Here is a 16021-nt window from a genome sequence, read left to right on the forward strand (position 1 = left end):
TGCCCTTGGATGGACGATGACGGACGACCAAAGGGACCTAACTGGTGCTTCTAATATAGTAGAAATAACTAAAAACTCAAATAGTTAAGATAAACCTTGAACGAATTATCAATAAGCTGAAAAAAGATTATCATCTAGATTACCAAATAATCATGGAGATATAGAAGTGCAACTGTCATGCATGAAAGCTAAAGGGTAACAAACAAATTAATATGATCCCACATATCTTCTTTTATTTTTCTTTTGAAAAACAACATATGCTCCTAGTTCTACAAAATGATCTCCAACTACCACGGTCCTAAACAAGTAAGGGGGTCAGCTCTACAAAATGATCTCCACTTAACAAATTTTATATGGAAAATCAAAATCATAATACAAGAATTCTAGCAAAATTATCAAACGACACTTCAGAAATCTCGGAAACTCATTTTAGGGTCTTGTTGTTTGTTGTTGCCCCGTCCTCTTCCCCTACCTCTTCCTCTTCCTCTACCTCGTCCTCTCCTTCCATGCCTAGAAAACGATCTTCCATGTTTCATTTCCACGAGTGAATGCAGCAGCTCGTCGCAAAGAATACATCCCTTATGGAGTGTAGCACCATCTTTTAAGGGAGTTGTTTTCTTGTTAAAATCGACTTCTATGATAGTTGAGTCACATTCCGGACACTTATCCTGAGTGGTAGAAATCCGATGAGCACCTTCAGGCAAGGAAACAAGGCAATTGCACATGTTGCAATAAAGCCTCCATTTTGGAGCGCTGACTGGGTCGAGAACAAGTGTACCGCTGCATTCCGGGCAAGCACAAACGCCTTGTGCAATCACGGAATGCGGACATGTGGTGTGTGGACAGAGGAAGCAAGGCATTCCAACTCCCTTTCCCAACTTGGAAGAATCTCCAGTTTTTGGAGCGCCAAAAAGTGTATCGATGCCTTCAAACGGGGGACAGTTGTAGCAATAAGGACAGAGCGGGAATGACTTGCCTTCTGGACCAGGCATGCTACATAGTAACAGCTCGAAATTATCAAGCGGGCAAGTAAGCTCCTTGTACAGCTGAAAAAGTAAAACAGGTTCTACGTTTAGCCCAAAAATTTAGGTACGAGATCATACAATTAGTGCTAATAGAAAGAGAAACTGCCAACTTCTCAAATTTCATCATAAACGGGCATATTCTACTGGGGCTGGAAGTTACTTTATAATAATAAAATATTTACCTTGACTGTACCCTTCTGAGGTACGTAATAAACTTCCTCACATGTACCACAGTACAGTCGAGCTGGCTGAGTAGATATGTATTTCATATATCGCAAGCATTTGCCACATTTGCTGAGTAGACGTCCAGAGTCGGAGAGTGGAGAAAATTGTGCTTCAAATAATGCGTCCATGTTTTCAATCTACGTGAAGCCAGACGCGAGGTTCAGTGGATAATTAGCATTAGAATTAGATAATACAAATTAAAGAAAGAAAGCAAGCTGCAAAGTGCCATCGACCATACGTAAGAGAGATCATGTAGAACCATAAAAATAGAGACATAGCTCAATATCTTATACCTGCTCAACAAAATAACTGAACTTCCTTTTGAATTGTTCTAGTACGTGCTGCACAACCATTGAATGATCTGCTTGACCTTTAGCTACCAAAGTAATCTGGTGCTCAATGAAACTCCGAATGTCAGGCAAACAGAGATCAGAATCTATGCATTGGTACCCTCTTATCAAGCTGATACCCAGAGGAGTTGGAACCAATCGTCGCCCAGCTTGTACCTGCAATTCGAATTGGCCAAACTCAGAAGTCTAATTTCTTGTAGAAGATCGTTTCACATCAAAGGAATGAGAAAATGACAAAAGTAGTCCCTTATGTTTGAGGGTAGGTTCAAAATACAGTTTTAGTCCTTTAAGTTTGCCAAAAGTTGACACTTTTAGGACCAAAACTGCTAAGTGCATACTTAAGGGACAATTTTGAACCTACCATTAAACATAAGGGACCATTTTTGTCACTTTCTCTCAAAGGAACCATAACAGAAAGCAATAGAGAGGACAATCTACAACAGCAAAATGGAAAACAATCTGTGTATAGCAAAACCTGGACATAGTTGCGTTCGCATATGTTGTTAATATGCACAGAGATTGACGCATCTGTTCCAATACCGTGTTTCTCCATCAAAGAGATCAGCTCACTTTCGCTGAGGTAATCTGGAGGCGAAGTATTCCCCTAAAAGTTCCAAAGCAAAACCAAGACATAGCTGCGTTTAGTCAATTATTCTGTTTGGTAATACAACATGTTTAGTCAACTTACGGCCAAAGAAAGAATTAAGTGTCAGGTAAAATGGAGCAAAATGGATACTGAAGATTCATATAACCGATCCCAACTAGCTTGGGATTGAGGTGTAGTTGTTACATCTTAAACCAAAAGAATCAATTAATGGGACAATAAATACTACTGAAGTACAAAGACCATCACTTCACTCCAAAGCTGAACAGCAAATGACTTCAATTAGACAGATTATGTGATACCTCATCTAGTTCAACTTTAGAAATCTCAATTTTCTCTCCTACAGCAAACTCAGGAAGATTCTTCTCACTAATAGCCAGCCATGGCATAATAGAGGTGAATCCTTTGACTGTGGCAAGCTGTCCAACACACTGAAATTGCTCTCCACCACTTTCAAATTCAACTTTTATCCTGAGAATATACCAAAATTTACATATGACTTAACTTCTCATCCAGATAATAAGAATCTTGAAAGACAAGCAACAGTCCTCTATACTTGGCACATACTGTGCTAGTAACAAGAAAAGAAAAACACTAAAAACAGGATTTGAATCTGGATCTATAATATGAATACATAAAAGAGCTGTTTGACATGATCAAGGAAGAAATCAGGATTAGAGTTACCCAAGTTGTATGTTAGTTTTAAAGATATGTAAATAAGCCCAAAGCAATAGGAGTTACAAATAGACTGTTTGGCCAAGCTTTTCCAACGCCAAAAGTGTTTTTTTTCTTCAAAGTTGAGGTGTTTGGCCAACTTATAGAGGAAGAAAAAGTGATTTTGATAGAAGCAGAAGCTGGAAAAAAGTAGCTTCTTTCGAAAAGTACTTTTTAAAAGTTTGGTCAATTAGTAAACACTAATTGCTGCTCAAAAGTGTTTTTCAAATTGATTAGCCAAACACAAATTTCTTATCCGCAAAAGTATTTTTTTGAAAAGCACTTTTCAAAATAAGCTGATTTTAGAATCTTGACCAAACAAGCTATAAGACGTTCATCAAAAGATAAAGATTCAACCTTCTATATTTGCAATCTGGAGAGAGACTTCCCAGAAAATGCTGGCAGATGTACTGGTAAAGTTTCCATGCATCATTCCCCAAACTATCCTCACTAGCTGAACGCATCGGAGTTATTGGAGGATGATCGCCTGCATCAGTTCCTGCCTTTGGTTTATTATAACTTTCAGTTAAAAGCTTTTGCGCGTAATTCCCAAATACAGGATTATGCACCAATGCTCCCAGTGCTCCTCTGAAGTCAAAAGAAGAAGGATATGCTGTGCTTTCTGTACGTGGATAGCTGAAAGAACGGAAAATAAGAAGTAAGCCAAAAAGAAAAAGGACGATCTTGTAAACTGCATTGGAAGTTTCAAGAAGTAAAAATTTTCAATGTGTTTGTTATACTTGTTCAATGTGATTCTCTTTTTAGCATACAATTAATAAAGATGTAACTTAGTTTATGGATAGGCGCTCATTGAGCTCGGTCGTACCAATTTAAAAACCCGAGAAACCCTTAGGAAGCCACTGGGGCAGAATTTTTTGAGAGGACCTCAAAAAATTCCTTTACAATTTGGCGCAAGAGTCAGCCGACCCAAACCTTCAACTGGGGCAGAAAAGTTTTTGAACATATAAAATCTCGGTACCTTGTCTGATTTGTTAATTTTTAATTCTCTCTACAAAGGATTGCATCCCTTGGTGAGTTCTAATGAGTTTTATCTTACCAATCAAACATCATTTTAACATCATCAAAATATTCTTCTATCAATCAGTCAAAGCTGAGGTTTTGTTACTAAGAGAAAGAAGGAAACGTGCACCAAGCTAGTGCAAAAATACAGCAAAAAGAAGAGAAAAACATGTGACGACTTAAGTACCCTCTCTTCATTAGTCCCGTAAGGGGATGTCACAAATGTTTTCCGTAGCCACTCTAAGGAAAGAAGAACGCTACAGTCAGAAAACAGAGAGGAAAACCTGATAAAACCTTGAGTGTACAAACGCTCAGCCAATTGCATAGTCAACTGGGGACCAAAGCCCAGTGCACTTGAAGCTACCTGGAAATTGTCAAAAAAAAAAAAAAAAAAAACAGAACTAGAAGGTTTAAATCCAATGACTGTACGAAAAAATACATTTAAATCATGAAAAGAATCAGGTAAAGTTCATAGTTTTATTGGACTTCTGAGTACAAGGTTTTAGAAAGATTATAAAATATTGACCCATATACGTGAATATATAAATAATTGAACTTCATTTCTTGAACACATAGAGGGTATCAAAGAAAAGTTACCCCCCACATTTCACTTTCAGAAAAGCCAAGACAGCTATAACCACATCTGAAGTTGTGTAGCTGGTGAATTCTTTGAGTACCGATGACTACTTTGGCAAACTTAGTTTTATATATTTGGTTCAATATGTCCGTAAAGAATCTTAGTTCACATCTTTCCTGAAAACTTTTAATAATGTAAATGCTTCCTACCTTGTTAATAGCGTGTTTTAATGATGCCGCCGCACCCGTGTCGGATCCTTAAAAAATGTATTACTTTTGGAGGACCCGACAGATGCCTGGCAGCATTTTTGAGGGATCCGAGCAGCATAGAATAAAATACATCAATGAAGAAAACTGAGGCAATTTTGTTGTCTTTTGGCATAACCAAATACAAAGTCAGAAATCTAAGGATCTCTCAATAGATTGGAATCCCAAGTATAAAAATTGGTAGAAAGCCAAAATTACCAACCTTCAGAAGATTTACTGTGTTTAGACCAGAAGGACGACCTTTGGATTCCAGCTTTTCTGATACACGAACAACTCTCATAGTACCATTCTCCATTATTCTATTCCGGAACATTGTGGCAACCTATTGATTTAAAAGCTATTAGTAACAGAGGCACGGACTCGATACTTTTGGACAAGACCTCATGAAAGGTCAAACTAGGAGGAACTCACATCAACATCGAACAACCTGTTTCGGTCCCATTCTAATTTGAGTTCATACCCTTTGTACATTATGTAAGGATGCAGCATCCAAAACTTTTCTGGCTTGAACATAGTGATTTGCAGGTATCGGTCCACGCAGAACCCAAGCGTAGGAGTTTGACATGGCCCATAGCTGAAATTATAAATAGGAAATGTGTTCCATTCGGACTTGTTATAATTTTGATAATATGATGGTAAAGAGTAATTTGTAGAAGAAAAGAAGAAAGGGCAAGACAAGAAAATTGACATATAAAAGCAATTTTCTACGACAGTTGAAGAATGGCCATGTTATAGCAAGTCATAACTCAGACGGAAAAAACTTGTTTATAGAGAAAATAATAAAAATTGTCCCTTATGTCTGGGTAGATTAAAAAAAAGTCTCTTAAATGTATCCATGAGCAGTTTTGGTCCTTTAAGTTCGCCAAAATTGAGCACTTTTGGTTTCTGAAATATTTATTGACTCCAGCTGTTAGATTTGACCGTAACCGTGAAATAAAAAAGGATTTAAAGAGAAACTCACATGTGGAGGTGCAATTTTTGCTATTTTTGGCCTATTTCTACTGTATGGTGCAGCCTGGCGATTTGACGGGATTTTCCTAGTGTTTCTGGTAAATATTTTTATTTTACAAGTTTTAGTTAAATCTAACTGCCAGAATTTGTTAAATATTTGACGGAGACTCAAAGTGCTCAATTTTGGCAAACTTAAAGAGCAAAATTGCTCATCAGTATATTTAAAGGGCTTTCTTAAACCTATCCCAAATATAAGGGATCATTTTTTGTCATTTTCTCGTCCATTTTAGATAGAACTTATCCAACAGTACATAACATTTAAGTACAATTGAAGACTAGGCAGATAGTAAACAACCACAGCAAAGAAGACGGAGAAAAAAAAGAAGCCTAAAGACTGTATCATGCTTTGTCTAATACAACATAAAGCAAAAGTTCAGTTAAAGTAATAAAGGTACAGTGTGATAGGCAAACAATAGGAAAAAGTGGAGAGAATTTACGAGATAACCCTTGCATCAAGATTTCCATATTTCCCATTGAAATAACTAGTCTGGAAACGTGTAAATGCAACTCCAACTTTCAAATCAATCTCTTGACGTGCATCTACAGCCAATGCCTCGTCTCTGTTGGGTTCGGCAAGGCTATTCATTGCCTTCAGAATATCTTTTTCAGTAACAGAAGAGAATCGAGCACGGTATATTCTTCTGCCATCGCTTGTGTGAAATCCAGTGCTCTCTATAACTGAACCAATAAGTATAAAAGCAAGAATAAAGAATTATGACAAAAGAAAGTTTCCAAAAAAACAGAAGTAAAACAACCTAATAAAGATTCAAAAAGTTGACAATTGGAAGTTCTATCAAGTGATATCGGTGCAGTTCATCAATTTATCTACAAATAAAGTTCTAACACAGGTGCCAACTTTTTGAAGAAAGAGTCGTGTACCTCTCCACCCAGCACAAAAAGAGTAAAGGTGAGGATATTTTTGGGATATATGTGATTCCTGAATTTGCACAGACAAACACTTTTTATTGGTAGGTAGTAAAGTAAAAGGATTTATTCAATAGAGCACCAAGGAATTTGCATCAGTTCAAAGAACAAACCATAAAATGTATGGTTATGACATATCTGAATAAGAATGATTCAAAGTGGAGGTATGATTGCTTATCCAGTTTCCTCTTACAATCTCTTCCTACTACTTCTTAACTGCTACGATTCAACTCCCTTCTAGCAAGCAGCAAATTCAACCTAGTCTCTCTATCCGTACTTTTTTCTCTCACGTCTTTCTACTTCTTTCCTCTTCCCTGTCTTTACCACTAATAGCCTGTTAGGACAAACTTCCAAAATCTTCTTATTCTGAAAAGTGTTTTTTGTTAAAAGTGATTTCGAGAAAGTATTTTTGAAATGTAGCAGTTTGTGTTTGGCTAATCAATTTGAAAACAGTTTTGCTAATATTAGAGCAGTATTTCATGCTTTACCAATGTTCTAGAAGTGCTTCAGGGAAAAGGTACTTTTTTAGCTTCTAAAAAACAGCTTCTGCTACGACTCAAAAACACTAATTTTTTCTCTAAAAGCTTGGCCAAACACTCCAACTTCCTAGAAAGCACTTTTTAATTTTTTTTTTTTTTTTAAATAACACTTTTGGCTTCCCAAAAGCTTGGCCAAACAGGCTATACCTCTGTACCATATCAGTTAGGCAAACGATATTTATCTCTCTAAATTCTCATTCTCAGCTTATTTTTTTGGGATGGGCTTGAAAATAAGCAGTGTGTTATGTTTGCCTCCATAGTAGCAAGTCTTTGCCTGCATTGAAATAATAATGACACGAACAAACTGTACCTTCAAAACATATATTTTCTCCTTCACGATCACAGTCCAACCATAGTACCAAATGTGAGCAACCACGAGCTTCCTGGCTTAGATGCCTACAAATATGAGCCTTGTATCCGGAGGTCAGTCAGCATTTGCTATTTTAAACATGAGAACAAATAAAGATAAAGATCATTGTAATATCTCATCTGAGGGAATTTTTAGTTGAGAAACTAGCATAAGTTTTAAGTTCATCCAAATATGTGAAGACGAATCAATGACCCAAATTTCTAAAAGGACAAATTGGAAAAAGATACAATCGTATCCACTTTTATGTCTATGATTCCGGCATTACTGGAAGAGATAAGCAAGACAAATTTTCACCAACATGAGCGGCTTATATGCTTGAAACAAATGCACCCAGCTGCATAGAGATGGTCTTAGCCAAAAATATGATAACAGCTATTAAAAAGGAAAAATCGCTGGTAATTTTACTAGACAAGAACAAGGAAAAGTAGTACCTTTGGGTTTGTTTCCTTCTTCAGCACCGGTGCCTGGAAAAGGTCTGAAGGATTTGTATTTGTCCAATCTTGAAAAACTGCTGGAAAATCTACGCTAGATTATCAGACACGGAAAATTCAGATTGAATACTAGAACTAACGAAGTAATTACGAGTTTAAATATAAGGAAAGCAATTGCTGGCAGCTCAAGCAATGGACTTTTATTTAATGATTGTTAATGATCTGGGATAACAGGAAACCTGAAAACATGACCAAACACTGAAGTCACTTTATAATGTGCACGTGATCCTAGAAACATCGCGTCGAACTCATGGACTTCTGTACTACCTCTTCGGGTTGACATCTGGGGCAAATAAATAACAGAATTGCATGAACACCTTTTCTTTTATAATTGTAACATTCTATATATTAACAGATATACTATACAAACTGTATAGTCCCCCAAAATAAGGTAAAAATTACAAGTAAAAGGAAGCCTTCCTATCTATCTTACATGCTGTCTAAAACATAAAAAATACCTTCAGCTTCTATTGAACGTTCCTGTTTACGCCAAAAAAAATATGCTTCTATTTCGCGAACGTACAGTCCATCAAAGGGAATGAGGATAACCAACCAGTACAACATACAATTACCTAAAAGGTACTGCTCAACACATTTACGTGAAGTACAAGAATCTCAAGCAGCATATCCACCAAATCAGTACTTTCCAAAGAGAATAACGACGTGAAAATAAGGGAGGAATCTAATGAACTGAAAACTGAAGCAATTACAGGAGCGCACAGAAAATAAATCTGCTTTATGCATTAAAACAGAGCTCAATCACAGTAGACAAGTTGTTGATACTCCAGATAACATTTTCAGAAACTAAAATGTACTTCCGCCGTTTCAATTTGTTTTTCTTACTTTCCTTTTTAATCTGTTTCAAAAAAAAAATCACTTTCTATATTTAGTAACCCTATACATCCACATCCTGCATGGCATATTTAAGACCACAAGATTCAAAGGCCAATTTGATATATATACACATCTTTAGTTTAAGACCACGAGATTCAAAAGTCTTCTTTATTTTCTTAAAATGCCGAGTCAAACTAAGACAAACAAATTGACACGGAGGGGGTATCCCGCATGACTCTAGTAAATCCTTTAAGGTAGATAAAGTGGGGGATCAGTTCCTGAAAAAGGTAATATGCACAACCTTTTCAGAATTGTAAACAGCACGAAAGATGCCACAACTCCAGCATTTGCATTAGTACTGGTTGTCAAAGTAGACTGTGAGCCATGCACCATTACAATTGTTTCTCTAGCAAAATGATAAGTCTTTCTCTAATAAATATTGTAGTTGACACCTGAGGAAACCATTAAATTCAAATTTCAAAATCATTCATTAACCCAATGTTGCAAACACACACCCTCTTTCCACACCTGAGGAAAACATTAAGTTCAATTTTCAAAATCATTCATTTTGAGACGTTTAACCCAATGTTGCAAACACACACCCTCTTTCCTTGTTCTCTTTCTTCTTTTCCTCACAAGTACTTTTGCTTACAGTTAAATCCTTTAGAAAACAAGAATAATGACTATTCCACTTACAACCAAATCCCCTCCGCACCCCCCCCCCCCCCCCCCCCCCCCCCATTTCAGAAAATGTACATTCCTACCATTGATATACTAAAGCCTCTATTATAGTATACATTCAAAAGCCCCAGAGAGTTGTCTTTCACTTCAGAAGAACAATCAATCAAAATGTATAGTCTTCCCGTCAGTCTTAAATTGAATCATAAAAACAAAGCATTAAGGGTCGTTTGGTTGGATTTTTGTTTCCTGTATAGCATCCCGGAACTAATTATACCACAATTTCTGTATTATTCTTATACCGCATTCAATGGGGGATAACAATCTCGGGATAAAACAATCAAATGACATAAATACCCTTATCCATATCTCTTCCTCAAAAGTTCTTTACAAAGATCAAGGTTAAACTGTTTTAATCCAATGAACCAAATATCTACTGAAAAACATATATCCATTAAATTATTGGGATTCTTTCATTAATGCCCCTTCGGCCAAATTTAATTACCGGAAGTATCCATAATATACAAAACTTATATACTGATATGTATGTTATACATATAGTATATAAGTATAAATATACAAAACCTACTACATTTGCTTGGTATTTTGTAAAGTAGATCACCCAAAGGTATTGGGCTGTAGTTATCCCTTAAATAATTCCATTATTATCAATCCCCAAATGATAGTCCTCACACTATATTCCCAGTATAACTATCGTTTGCGAACCAAACGACCCCTGAATTTCTTCCTTGCTAAACTAGTCATGTATTTCCTTTCAAACTAACTATCCCACATTCAGCATATAAACAACTATGACTATCCAACAACTTACAAGCATAGAATTAGTGTAAAAATACATTTCTTTATGAACAAAAATTCACATCAGGTTTCCAGGATTAAAAAAAAAAAAAAGGGGGGGGGGGGGGGGGGGGGGAGGGAGGAATTTTCAAAAATATACAGCTCAACATAAAAATATTACGCCACAGAGCCATATTTTCAGCTTATACACTATTATACAACAACAACATATATAGTGAAATCCTTGGGGAATATTACACAACATTACACCAGCGAAAAGCATTATACATAATGTATCAACCTTGTATAAAAGTGTATAGTAGTGTATAAAGGGTGTTTATACACAGATATGGGCTAAATTACCGGCAGAAAGCATTATACATAATGTACCAACCTTGTATACAAGTGTATAGTAGTGTATAAAAGGTGTTTATACACAAATATGGGCTAAAGTACCAGGGGAAAGCATTATACATACTGTATCAACCTTGTATACAAGTGTATATTAGTGTTAGTGTATAAAAGGTGTTTATTACACAAATATGGGCTAAAGGGTGTAAATATTTTCTCCCGAAGTAGACATAGAGCGTAGTTTTCCCAAATCAAGATTGGTACTTGTTACTTCTAACAAGCATAACTAAACCAAGAATCAACATAAAATTACACAAAGAAAAAAAAAACAACAAAAAAACAAGATTTTGATAACCCATAAATAAATAAAAAAACTTACTTGAGCACCAGATAAAACAGTGGCAATTGATAAAGCAATGCTAGGCTTCTCAGCTACCTGTAAATTAATGGAAGCAAAAACATTTAATTAATTTCAAGAAAAGAAAAATACTAATAGTAGTGATGAATTTAAGCGTAAATTAAGCAAAAGGGGTAGTAATTTGTGTTACCATTAGAACTTTTGGAGTCATTTTTGCAGAAAATATTAAATATCTCAACTTTGGAGTTTTGACAAATGAAATATATGACCTGTGTGTTAAAACGGTCTTAATATAATGTTACATAAAATAGTAGCTGGCTGTTGGATCTGAAAGGAGCTATCTAAGCCGTAGCTTTTTTTATGCTTGGTTAATTTGGAGAAGAAAAAAAAAAGTCAAAAGTAAAAGAAGAAAACAAAAATACCCCCGTCCCAATTTAAGTATCTTAGATTGACTATGTAAAAAAAAATGACTGCGCACAAAAATTAATCCTCTCACATGATAGGTACAGTGTATTCACCTCGAGCGTGCATTTCTGATAAGATGACTATTATTGTCACGACCCAACTAGGGGCCGCGACGGGTACTCGGGGCTAACCACCGAGCACCGCTCGTTCTATGACTTATCCTGCTAATTTAATACTCCTTTAATCAATTTATATTCAAATCATAAAGAAATCATATTTTGTTTGAAACATAAATACTTTTGTAAACATAAGCCTTTAGGCTATCAACATAATATGCACAGATATGTATATAAGTTTCTACATAATGGCAACCTTGGGAGACCACACAACCCACACTGCGTATCTACGAGCCTCTACTGGAGTACTAGACATATACATATATACACAAAATCATAGCTCGACTAGCACCTCCAAAATAGTGGAGTGCTCCCGTAAATCTGCTGATAGCTCCTATAGGTCGGCGCCGTCTCTCTGTCTACCTGTGGGCATGAACACAGCGTCCAAAGAAAACGGACGTCAGTACGAAAATTGTACTGAGTATGTAAGGCATAACAATGGAAATATGTCAATGAGATAAAGGAAACATCAATAAGGAGCAACTGTATATGACTGTCACGTGTAGAAGAAATAACACATGCTGATTTACTTCATACCATATATCGCTGCGGAACGTGCAGCCCGATCCCTGTATCACCATATATAAATATATTGCCGCGGAACGAACGGCCCGATCCATATCTCATCATATATAATTATATTGCCGCGGAACGTACGGCCCGATCCATATCTCATCATATATAATTATATTGCCGCGGAACGTACGGCCCGATCCATCACCCATCTATCCCGCGTCCGGGCACCCCGCGTCCGGGATGAAATCATGATATGCCAGCTGTACAGGTGGCTATGCGTCTATAGCGCCTCACCTTTCCCCACTTCCCCTGAGAACATTTTCATATCATATATATATATATATATACATACGTCATATTCATAACATGCAGGAGAACCCAAGGAAAAGCTATAACTCCATCGGAGTGACGTAAGGTCGAACACCTCCGGGTATATTATGGATTAATCATGATCGTCATGTCTCACCTTGAAGGGACAATCATCATAAGGCGAGACTGTCAACGAAGACTAATATAAAAAGAACAGAGAGAAGGGTCATAATCTTGTAAGAAGTCATTCTATATACTTTTGGAAATATTAAAGGAAATATAGTAGTCATCCATGAATAAAATTGAGAAGTCAAGAAATAGCTTCATATTCTTACATCGTCATTGAAATCATAACTTGGAACCTTTAAACATGAAATCGTCTCATCGTAGTCATCATAGGAAAATATTCTCATCTTTGGCATCATTGTAATCATGATAAAAAAATATGTCCATTATTGCCCTCATAAGAGCTTACAAACTCGTAAACCTTCGTTTTGGAACGATGTAGGCATTTGGAAAATATTTACGGGTTATCAAGGAAGGAATCATGCTTTGGAATCATAAACTTCTAACTTTTGAAATTAAGGAAGTCATGGAAGCATTTATGAATTCACAACTTAGGAATCATGCCTTTGAAAGAAAGGGACAAGCCTTAACATACCTTTGTCGTTAACTATGCTATCGTTCGCTTGATTTCCCTTGACGTAACGTCTCTACCTTCAAGAGATAATTCGCACCATCGTGTTAGTCAATCGACGAGAAAAACGCGCTACTATTTCTAGGGAAAATTGAGCAGCGTTTCCTTTGTTTCTACTACTTTTCCCATGTCATATTTCAACTCCCAACACTCACAATATCACAATCCACAATCGTCATTTATGTACATTTAGTAAAATCCACCATTTTCTTCCAATTAACTCACATTTATGGTTTATGGCCCATCATCATAATTTCGCATAATTCACACCCATGTCTTGGTCTACACGTCATTTATAACGTATTCCTAATTACAACGTTCCAACATTTATGATTCAATTCCATTATCATTCAATTACGTCACTATTCACTCAATAATGACCCACTTTCTATGTTCTTCTACAATTCAAGTATCTAAGCCCTCTAATACCTCAAACAACATGAAATGGTCATAAAACTTACCTTGGATGATGGTTGAACAAGCCTTGAGTGGAGTTTTCCCTTCTAGCACCAAAACCCTACTTTCTCTCTTTGGATTTCCTTGAGGAAGATGAACTTTACTTGGGTTTCATACACTTTGATTCATGGATTTGATGTTGTTAATCTTGGTTTCCTTTGATTTTTCTTGTGGATGAAATGTTGAGAGGGTTCTAGAGGATTTTCGGACCAAAAATGGTGAAAAAATGGGTTAAAAACGAAATTGGGTCTATATATAATGGTCCAGAAGATTCTGGACTGGCACCACATGCGACACCATGTGCGAGTCGCATGTCGAACATGCGAGTCGCATGTTGTGTCGCAGGTCTTGCCAGTCGATCTGTTCTCACTGGCACAACATGCGACACCAAGTGCGAGTCGCATGTCGAACATGCGAGTCTCATGTCGAACATGCGAGTCGCATGTCGAACATGCGACACCAAGTGCGAATCGCATGTCATGCCAGAACGTGATGAACTGTCTGTCGTAAAATGGCCATAACTTTTGATACCGATATGCTGTGAGGGCCCACGACCTATGGTTAGAAAGATCTTTCAATTATCTACAACTTTAATCATGTGGTATTTTTCCCAAATTCCGACTTAAAAATGGAGTTTTGGCCCCTCCAAACCAGATCCTCCGAAAGTGTTTCCTTAACTCGCCCTTTTTGGATGGCTTATGCCCATATTTGGCTTATGGGTCCTTCTTGAAACTTACTTGGCACTTCATTACCAACGTAAGGGGGAATTATAATTCTTCTCCAATAATTCATTAAGACACCATTAATTCGATACTCGTAACTGTCCTTCGCTAGTCAATTCACTGTACACGAACGAAAATTTTCCGAGGTGTAACAATTATGAACCAGCCCAATGTCACACAAGTAGTTATTGGGCCGAGAAGAAGCAATAGAACTGCAAAGCCTTCACAGAGGTTGATTTGGGACCCAAGCCAATTAACAATTGGTTAAAAGGACTACGACTTAGAAGAACAGATTTTTGTAAAATTTACACAAATAACTACCTTTTAACAGCTTCTAACAAGCTATAACTATAAGTTGAAGATTTACAATTCGTAGCTGCTTTTGGCTGTATGTCAGTTGTATCTCGCGTTTTTGAAATACAGTGAAATATAGCGAAATACAGTGAAATACAGCGTGACTGTTGAATAAAAAAAGGCTATATTTATGGGAATAAAAATCTTTTTCAAATTATATGGTAATTTGTATTAATGGTTCCATGATTCATGCAATACAGCGTGACTGTTGAATAAAAAAAGGCTATATTTATGGCAATAAAAATCATTTTCAAATTATATGGTAATTTGTATTAATGGTTCCATGATTCATGCAAACCTCATGAGGTTCCATTACAGCTAACGTCTCTCTATCAAAAATCACTCTATTCAAAAGTTTTTTGCTGGTTTTTGTTGTATTTGGTTGTATTTCGTGTTTTTGAAATACACGAAAATACAAAATTTGGCAGAGTAAACATAGGCTGTATTTATGGAACATATTATCTTCTTTCATTTTAAATGGTAAGTCAAATTAAATCAACCATGTATCACGCAACGGCTGAAGTTCCATAACAACCCACGTTTCTCTCTCCAAATTGCTCCATTCCAAACTTTTAGAAATACTTCTAAATACAGAAAAATATACACTTGAATACAATGAAATATGGTTGATTGTTTAAGAAATATAAAATTGTAGTATGCGTATATACAATGGAATACAATGAAATGTATCAGAAAGTGTGTCGTAAATTAGAAATACATTGAAATATAGTGAAATATACTGAAACAGTACACTGAAAAATACTAAAACAGTACATTGAAATATAGCGAAATATATTGAAATATACTGAAATATACTGAAACACCACAACCACAAACTCTACCGAACCACCACAACAACTGGAAAAACCCTCCTCCTTCCTCCGCCGCCTTTCTTCCGATCCACCATTCTGCTTCACTCCAAAAAACCTACCGAACCACCACAACAAATTGGAAAAAACCTCCTCCTTCCTCCGCCGCCTTTCTTCGATCCACCACTATCCTCCTTCACTCCAAAAACAATACTGAACCACCACAAAAAACCATTAATACATGAAGCATATGGAGTTCAGATCTGAAGAGCTAGAACCTTAAGGTTTTTTTTCGAGTTTGGAGATCGAGATGATAGTAATAGTGATGGTGGTGGCGGCGGCGGCTCCGGTGAAACCCACTGCTTCCTCTTTTTTCACAATTAAAATACTTCTAAGATTCAGCAATTTTGTTGTATAAATCTGATATACTATCTGCGTCGGA

The 16021-nt window shown here is 36.5% G+C and overlaps 1 protein-coding gene across 3 annotated transcripts; it reads right to left on the minus strand.

Annotated features, from left to right (window-relative positions):
- Window positions 1-211: 211 nt before the first annotated feature.
- Window positions 212-11471, minus strand: LOC132611519 (DNA topoisomerase 3-beta). Of its 3 annotated transcripts, XM_060325941.1 has the most exons (16): window positions 11326-11400; window positions 11157-11213; window positions 9252-9402; window positions 8296-8399; window positions 8057-8150; window positions 7566-7665; window positions 6230-6470; window positions 5193-5355; window positions 4984-5103; window positions 4223-4302; window positions 3276-3554; window positions 2507-2675; window positions 2076-2204; window positions 1544-1756; window positions 1208-1387; window positions 212-1046 (listed from the first exon to the last, which is right to left on the minus strand). In XM_060325941.1, the coding sequence occupies exons 4-16, from the start codon at window positions 8397-8399 to the stop codon at window positions 408-410; spliced, it is 2511 nt and encodes an 836-aa protein (XP_060181924.1). In that variant the 5' UTR covers window positions 9252-9402; window positions 11157-11213; window positions 11326-11400; the 3' UTR covers window positions 212-407. The 3 variants fall into 3 exon arrangements, with proteins under 3 accessions (XP_060181924.1, XP_060181923.1, XP_060181925.1); XM_060325940.1 differs by lacking the exon at window positions 9252-9402 and having other exon boundaries at window positions 11326-11471; XM_060325942.1 differs by lacking the exons at window positions 9252-9402; window positions 11326-11400 and having other exon boundaries at window positions 8057-8145; window positions 11157-11183.
- Between the last annotated feature and the right edge of the window lie 4550 nt (window positions 11472-16021).

The sequence above is a fragment of the Lycium barbarum genome, chromosome 9, assembly GCF_019175385.1.
Source record: "Lycium barbarum isolate Lr01 chromosome 9, ASM1917538v2, whole genome shotgun sequence".
Lineage (NCBI taxonomy): Eukaryota > Viridiplantae > Streptophyta > Magnoliopsida > Solanales > Solanaceae > Lycium > Lycium barbarum.

Excerpts from the sequence above, each read along its gene's own strand:
- LOC132611519 (XM_060325940.1), bottom strand. The coding sequence starts at position 11,346 with ATGACTCCAAAAGTTCTAATG. Across the intron at positions 11,214-11,325 it reads TGACTCCAAAAGTTCTAATG|GTAGCTGAGAAGCCTAGCAT; the intron begins GTAACACAAATT and ends ATTAATTTACAG. Across the intron at positions 3,555-4,222 it reads TACACTCAAGGTTTTATCAG|CTATCCACGTACAGAAAGCA; the intron begins GTTTTCCTCTCT and ends CCGTTCTTTCAG.